General features: G+C 42.1%; 1 protein-coding gene across 3 annotated transcripts in view; it reads right to left on the reverse strand.

Moving 5' to 3' along the window:
• LOC128985762 (serine/arginine repetitive matrix protein 1-like) overlaps nt 1–2,227 on the reverse strand; it is a 60,079-nt gene extending 57,852 nt beyond the window's left edge. For 2 of the 3 annotated variants that reach the window (XM_054405611.1, XM_054405612.1), the window contains exon 1: nt 1,879–2,227. In XM_054405611.1, coding sequence (XP_054261586.1) covers nt 1,879–1,890 — 12 coding nt within the window. In that variant the 5' untranslated portion in view covers nt 1,891–2,227. The remainder of the gene's footprint in view (nt 1–1,878) is intronic. The other variant, XM_054405610.1, reaches the window with a different exon arrangement.
• Nucleotides 2,228–8,269: the final 6,042 nt, after the last annotated feature.

Consider the following 8,269-nt stretch of genomic DNA (forward strand, 5'->3'; position numbering starts at 1 on the left):
GAACACGTATTTTATACCCACTCCCCAGATCCATATACCCCCACCCTAAATCGAAAACTATAGATGATGGAGGGACGGGGTTTGCGCCATTGAATTTCTCGACCCCAAAATAGGGTAGAAAACTACATCACAACCCCTCATACATCCCAGAACACGTATTTTATACCCACTCCCCAGATCCATATACCCCCACCCTAAATCGAAAACTATAGATGATGGAGGGACGGGGTTTGCGCCATTGAATTTCTCGACCCCAAAATAGGGTAAAAAACTACATCACAACCCCTCATACATCCCTGAACACGTATTTTATACCCACTCCCCAGATCCATATACCCCTACCCTAAGCCGAAAACTATAGATGATGGAGGGACGGGGTTTGCGCCATTGAATTTCTCGACCCCAAAATAGGGTAAAAAACTACATCACAACCCCTCATACATCCCAGAACACGTATTTTATACCCACTCCCCAGATCCATATACCCCCATCCTAAATCGAAAACTATAGATGATGGAGGGACGGGGTTTGCGCCATTGAATTTCTCGACCCCAAAATAGGGTAAAAAACTACATCACAACCCCTCATACATCCCAGAACATGTATTTTATACCCACTCCCCAGATCCATATACCCCAACCCTAAATCGAAAACTATAGATGATGGAGGGACGGGGTTTGCGCCATTGAATTTCTCGACCCCAAAATAGGGTAAAAAACTACATCACAACCCCTCATACATCCCAGAACACGTATTTTATACCCACTCCCCAGATCCATATACCCCCACCCTAAGTCGAAAACTATAGATGATGGAGGGACGGGGTTTGCGCCATTGAATTTCTCGACCCCAAAATAGGGTAAAAAACTACATCACAACCCCTCATACATCCCAGAACACGTATTTTATACCCACTCCCTAGATCCATATACCCCCACCCTAAATCGAAAACTATAGATGATGGAGGGACGGGGTTTGCGCCATTGAACTTCTCACCCCGAAAATAGGGGGTATCCATGGTTTTGTACTGCTTTATAGACAAAATTTCGAAAGCTATATACATTTAGCAAATGGGGGGGGGGGTGTCGCCCCCTTACAGGTCAAGGAGGGCAATATAACTGTTGTAAAGGGTGTATTTGTATTTAGGAAAACATAACAAATCAATATAATAGGGAAGAAAAAATATTTTGGCTGGGGGGGGAATTCCCCCCCTTGTAAGTAGGAAGGGGGGGGGGTTAGGTCGTCGGCGATGGTTCCATTGGATTTCTCACCCCAAAAATAGGGGATATTTATTATTTTTGTACTGATTTACCGACATATTCTCCAAAATTATATATATTTAGTCAAAGGGGGGGGGGAGGGTCTTGCCCTTACAGTACAAGGGGGCAGTATAAGTGTTAAAATGAGTTTATTTGTATGGAGGATAATATAATAAATAAATACACATGAAAACAAATATATTTTATTCAAAGAATATCCATCTACCCCTTGTAATTAGAAAGGGGGGGCTCGTAGGGGGACGGCGATGGTCCCATCGAATTCCTCGCCCCAAAAATAGTAGGGCTACATGGTTTATACAGCTGTAGGTACAAACTGGAGAAAATCCCTGAAAGGGATCAAAAGTTTGAAAAAATTTCCCCGAATAGGGATAAATCTCGCTTAAAAAATCCCACTCCCCAGAGCCATACACCTACCGAACAAATGAAACAACAATCAAGAGTATGTCGAACCCAACATATTGTTTAGGTACTGCAAACAACAGCGAATGAAAGAGGAAGGACCCTTAAAATTTAATTTGCCTTGGTAGCGGTAAGTTCAACTAGGCTAACTTAAAGTTAAAGTTCCCTAAACCCTACCTAGCTTAGACCTAGAACTTACCGTGTACATCATCTTGGCTAGGTAAACTTGCAAAAATCCCTTATTATAAGAATTACTCCAAGGTTCTTAGACCCTAGAAACTTAAAAATCGACACTTGGACTAGGCTAGAATGTAGCGAGGGTCGTGCTAACACTAGCCTACAGGGAAAACGCCACAATTTCGAAAGAGAATAGCCTCGTAATTTGTCAACAAAGTGATCACAATTACCAGTAATGTTAGAAAATAAAAAGTTCAACTGATCAACAGTATTTGATTCAAGTAATTATTATATAATCAAAATATAAAAACCACATCTGCTGTGAGTGAGTTGTTACACCAACGCGAACAAAATGGCGGATGAAGTTTTCTTTTCTTTCTATTCTAGGCCTATGAATCCAATCAACCATTACGCTTTTAATCAGCTATTCTTCTTGTTCTCCAGATTTTTGTAGGCAGACCAGACTTGATTCACAGGCAGTCTCTTAGCACTTGAATTTTTATGTCCTTTAAATATATATATATATACTAGCTGTAACCCGCGGGCTTTGCCCCGTTTAACTTCTTAATTTTCAAGATTATCTCGTTCGCATGGCTCAATCACGTCCTGGTTGAAGTTTGTTCGCTACGCTCACTCACCTTTAAGTTGGAGCTCGTTCGCTACGCTCACTCACCTTTAGGTTGGAGCTCGTTCGCTGCGCTCACTTGCCTTCAGGTTAGCTCGTTCGCTACGCTAACTCGCCTCCAGGTTGAAGTTCGTTCGCTACGCTCACTCACCTTTTGGTTGCTAATTTAGCTGTTGTGATAAATGTAAAAGAAATAATAGTGCTGCACCCTGTTGGTAATCCTTGTAACTTTAATGCTATTGAACCTCATAGAACAGAACCAACTTGTTTAATTGAAACAGCTGTTAAGATTCAATAATTCCTTTTCTCATAAGGTTAACATGGGAAACTCCAGAGCCACTGGGGCGGAGCCCGAAAGGATTTTTGAAATAAGAATATGCCTATATGTTAATCGGGAATGTGAGCTATCATCTTGCCAAATTTCAGCCCAATCCGACCAGTATTTTTCGCGTTCACTTGTCACAAACATACATCCATACATCCAAACTTTCTCATTTATAATATTAGTACGATACGATTAGTACGATATATATATATATTATATATATAGCCTTGTGTTGGTTTGTCTAAGGTAACCATAGATAAAACATACTCCCTTAGTAGATTTCCCCCTCCCATCATAATGTTCTGATCATTGGGCTTTAAATAAATGATCCTGACTAATGAAACAGCTGATCTTAGTCAGTAACAAAGCTACACAGGTCATCACATACCATTCTACACTCATCCTTCACTCATATTTGGGTTAAAATACGCACCTAGGATGCGTCCCCATCTCTATTGATTGATTGATTGATTGATAATTGATAATTCATAATGGAACAGCTGAAGCCAATTTTATAGTTAGTTCTTTCCGGTGCACTTTAGAGGTCATGTTTTGTTTACAATTTGTTTCTTGTTATTTCAGTCATTAAAACCCCTGTTTAACCAAATAAAACGATATAATCATAAGCAATAACTCATCCTCTAGTTATATAACCTGAAAGTAAAAAAAAAAATCATGAAATTAACTCTAAAATAATAGAAACAAAATCTCGTCGACACTAGCCACGTCACCGGACATGAACTAGACACGAAAAACTAGCTTCAAAATTTACAATGGGACGGGAAGTCTATTTTGTTTTGGTTAATCTGTGATATAACCATAGATAAAACATACGTTAGTCTATGATGATATCTTCTATATAAATAAAATTAGAGTTTTGTCTGTACATTGCTCAGAATCATTGAGCGGAGCGAGCGAAGCGAGCGAAGCTCTTATACGTCGACTTTTATGCATTTCGTAATACGCAAACTCCTCCTAGACGACTGAATCAATCGTTTTCAAATTTTGCATGGTGATAAAGACCATATCGGTGAGTGCCAACATCTATATGGCGTTAAAAAAGTCTCTCAGGAATCCGCCCCACTGGGTCTCAAAGTTTCAACGTAATCCTTATGGAAGCAGTATTTAACACATAAACAAAGACATATGATCAGCTGTTGACTTTTGAATGCAGTAGATAAATAAATAGCTGTTAGCATTATTCCACAGATATTAGAACATAAACGGTGGTATGGGTCATAAATACTAGGTAGCGTTCGCAGAGGCATCCACAAAATTGAGCGGAGTCATCAAGGGTTCATATTATATTGTTTTTGTCTTACTGCAGTAAAAACAATATTTTTTCATGCATGCGCTGCGGGTCTAAAGTAGCATTTTTAATATTTAGGGAGTAAAAATCGTTTTTAGCCTCTATGGAGTAAAAATCAGCTGTTGTCAACTCAGTTGTAAATTTCGATTGTAAACGATTGCATGTATCGAAAATATGTATCGATTTGTGCTTCGTAATCATTTTTAACATATTACAGTCTACAGTCTCTTCCCGTAGCATTTTAGCATTGCAGATACATTAATCCATTCCCAAACTCAACACTGCTCACATTTACTACTTCCTTCACCACACCCTACGTCGTGGACCTGTTTCCCTCTCTTCCCATAGCATTTTAGGATTGCAGATACATTAATGTAATTGGCAAAGACAGTTCCCACACTCTGCGCTGTTAACCTTACTACTTCCTTCACCATTTACTACGTCATTGGCCTGTTTCCTTCCTTTCTCATAGCATTTAAGTATTACAAATTCACTTATCCATCTGCTCAAACGGTTCCCCCACTCTGCACTGCCAGCCTTTACTACTTCCTTCACCACTTACGTCGTGGACCTGTATTCATCGCTTTCCATAGCATTTTAGTATTTTAGATACGTTAATCTAATTGCAACAAACATCCCCACTGTCCGTACTGCTAGACTTTACTACTTCTTTCACAATTTCCTATGTCTTGGGCATGCTTCCATCCCTTCTCATAGCATTTCAGCATTGCAGATACATTAAAACTGCTACAAACGGTTTCCAGTTCCCACACTCCACACTGCTCACCTTACTACTTCTTTCACCTGTTCCTACGTCGCGGATCTGTTTCCCTCTCTTCCCATAGCATTTTAAGATTGCAGATACCTGAATCTAATCGTCATAAACAGATCCCACACTCCGAACAGCTCGCCTTTACTACTTCCTTCGCCACTTCCCACATCGCGGACCTGTTTTCCTCCCTTCCCATAGCATTTTAGGATTGCAGATACCCTTATCTTATCGTCATAAACAGTTCCCACACTCCGGACAGCTCGCTTTGACTACTTCCTTCACCACTTCCTACGTCACGGGCCTGTTTCCCTCCCTTTCCCATAGCACTTTTGATTGCCCATACCCTTATCTAATCGTCATAATAGTTCCAACACTCCGGACAGCTCGCCTTGACTACTTCCTTCACCACTTCCTACGTCGCGGACCTGTTTCCCTCCCTTCCCATTGCACTTAAAGATTGCAGATACCTTAATATAATCGTCATAAACAGTTCCCGCACTCCGGACTACTCGCCTTGACTACTTCCTTCACCACTTCCTACGTCGCGGACCTGTTTTCCTCCCTTCCCATAGCATTTTAGGATTGCAGATACCCTAATCTAATCGTCATAAACAGATTCCACACTCCAGACTGTTCACTTTTACTACTTCCTTGACCTCTTCATACGTCACGAACCTCAAGCTAGTGTCGTCATTTGATTATAGTACCTGGGGACCGAGCTTTGCTCGGGGAAAATCATTAGTTCACTCTGAAAGCACCGTAGTATTGGAGATACATAAATCCACACATCTACATCCTACACAATTTCCTACGTCATGAACCTGTTTCCCTCCATTCCATTGCATTTAAAGATTGCAGATACCTTAATCTAATCGTCATAAACAGTTCCCACACTCCGGACTACTCGCCTTGACTACTTCCTTCATCACTTCCTACGTTGCGGACCTGTTTTCCTCCCTTCCCGTAGCATTTTAGGTTTGCTGATACCATAATCTAATTGTCATAAACATTTCACACACTCCGGACAACTCGCCTAGACTACTTCCTTCACCACTTCCTACGTCGCGGACCTATTTTCCTCCCTTTCCATAGCATTTTAGAATTGCAAATACCTTAATCTAATCGTCATAAACAGTTCCCACACTCCGGACAGCTCACCTTGACTACTTTCTTCATCACTTCCTACGTCGCGGACCTGTTTTCCTCCCTTCCCGTAGCATTTTAGGTTTGCTGATACCTTAATCTAATTGTCATAAACATATCCAACACTCCGGACAACTCGCCTAGACTACTTCCTTCACCACTTCCTACGTCGCGGACCTATTTTCCTCCCTTTCCATAGTATTTTAGGATTGCAAATACCTTAATCTAATCATCATAAACAGTACCCACGCTCCAGACAGCTCGCCTTGACTACTTCCTTCACCACTTCTTACGTCACGGCCCTGTTTCCCTCCCTTCCCATAGCATTTTAGGATTGCCCATACCCTTATCTAATCGCCATAAACAGTTCCCTCACTCCTGACAGCTCGCCTTGACTACTTCCTTCACCACTTCTTACGTCGCGGACCTGTTTCCCTCCCTTTCCCATAGCATTTTAGGATTGCCCATACCCTTATCCTATCGTCATAAACAGTTCCCACACTCCGGACAGCTCGCCTTGACTACTTCCTTCACCACTTCCTACGTCGCGGACCTGTTTCCCTCCCTTCCCATTGCACTTAAAGATTGCAGATACCTTAATATAATCGTCATAAACAGTTCCCGCACTCCGGACTACTCGCCTTGACTACTTCCTTCACCACTTCCTACGTCGCGGACCTGTTTTCCTCCCTTCCCATAGCATTTTAGGATTGCAGATACCCTAATCTAATCGTCATAAACAGATTCCACACTCCAGACTGTTCACTTTTACTACTTCCTTGACCTCTTCATACGTCACGAACCTCAAGCTAGTGTCGTCATTTGATTATAGTACCTGGGGACCGAGCTTTGCTCGGGGAAAATCATTAGTTCACTCTGAAAGCACCGTAGTATTGGAGATACATAAATCCACACATCTACATCCTACACAATTTCCTACGTCATGAACCTGTTTCCCTCCATTCCATTGCATTTAAAGATTGCAGATACCTTAATCTAATCGTCATAAACAGTTCCCACACTCCGGACTACTCGCCTTGACTACTTCCTTCATCACTTCCTACGTTGCGGACCTGTTTTCCTCCCTTCCCGTAGCATTTTAGGTTTGCTGATACCATAATCTAATTGTCATAAACATTTCCCACACTCCGGACAACTCGCCTAGACTACTTCCTTCACCACTTCCTACGTTGCGGACCTGTTTCCCTCCCTTCCCATAGCATTTTAAGATTGCAAATACCTTTATCTAATCGTCATAAACAGTTCCCACACTCCGGACAGCTCACCTTGACTACTTCCTTCATCACTTCCTACGTTGCGGACCTGTTTTCCTCCCTTCCCGTAGCACTTTTGATTGCCCATACCCTTATCTAATCGTCATCATAGTTCCAACACTCCGGACAGCTCGCCTTGACTACTTCCTTCACCACTTCCTACGTTGCGGACCTGTTTCCCTCCCTTCCCATAGCATTTTAAGATTGCAAATTCCTTTATCTAATCGTCATAAACAGTTCCCACACTCCGGACAGCTCACCTTGACTACTTCCTTCATCACTTCCTACGTTGCGGACCTGTTTTCCTCCCTTCCCGTAGCATTTTAGGTTTGCTGATACCATAATCTAATTGTCATAAACATTTCCCACACTCCGGACAACTCGCCTAGACTACTTCCTTCACCACTTCCTACGTCGCGGACCTATTTTCCTCCCTTTCCATAGCATTTTAGAATTGCAAATACCTTAATCTAATCGTCATAAACAGTTCCCACACTCCGGACAGCTCACCTTGACTACTTTCTTCATCACTTCCTACGTCGCGGACCTGTTTTCCTCCCTTCCCGTAGCATTTTAGGTTTGCTGATACCTTAATCTAATTGTCATAAACATATCCAACACTCCGGACAACTCGCCTAGACTACTTCCTTCACCACTTCCTACGTCGCGGACCTATTTTCCTCCCTTTCCATAGTATTTTAGGATTGCAAATACCTTAATCTAATCATCATAAACAGTACCCACGCTCCAGACAGCTCGCCTTGACTACTTCCTTCACCACTTCTTACGTCACGGCCCTGTTTCCCTCCCTTCCCATAGCATTTTAGGATTGCCCATACCCTTATCTAATCGCCATAAACAGTTCCCTCACTCCTGACAGCTCGCCTTGACTACTTCCTTCACCACTTCTTACGTCGCGGACCTGTTTCCCTCCCTTTCCCATAGCATTTTAGGATTGCCCATAC

This window comes from Macrosteles quadrilineatus, unplaced genomic scaffold, assembly GCF_028750875.1.
Source record: "Macrosteles quadrilineatus isolate MER2022 unplaced genomic scaffold, UCM_ALF_1.0 Scaffold_2__2_contigs__length_208266976, whole genome shotgun sequence".
In the NCBI taxonomy this organism is placed as follows: domain Eukaryota; kingdom Metazoa; phylum Arthropoda; class Insecta; order Hemiptera; family Cicadellidae; genus Macrosteles; species Macrosteles quadrilineatus.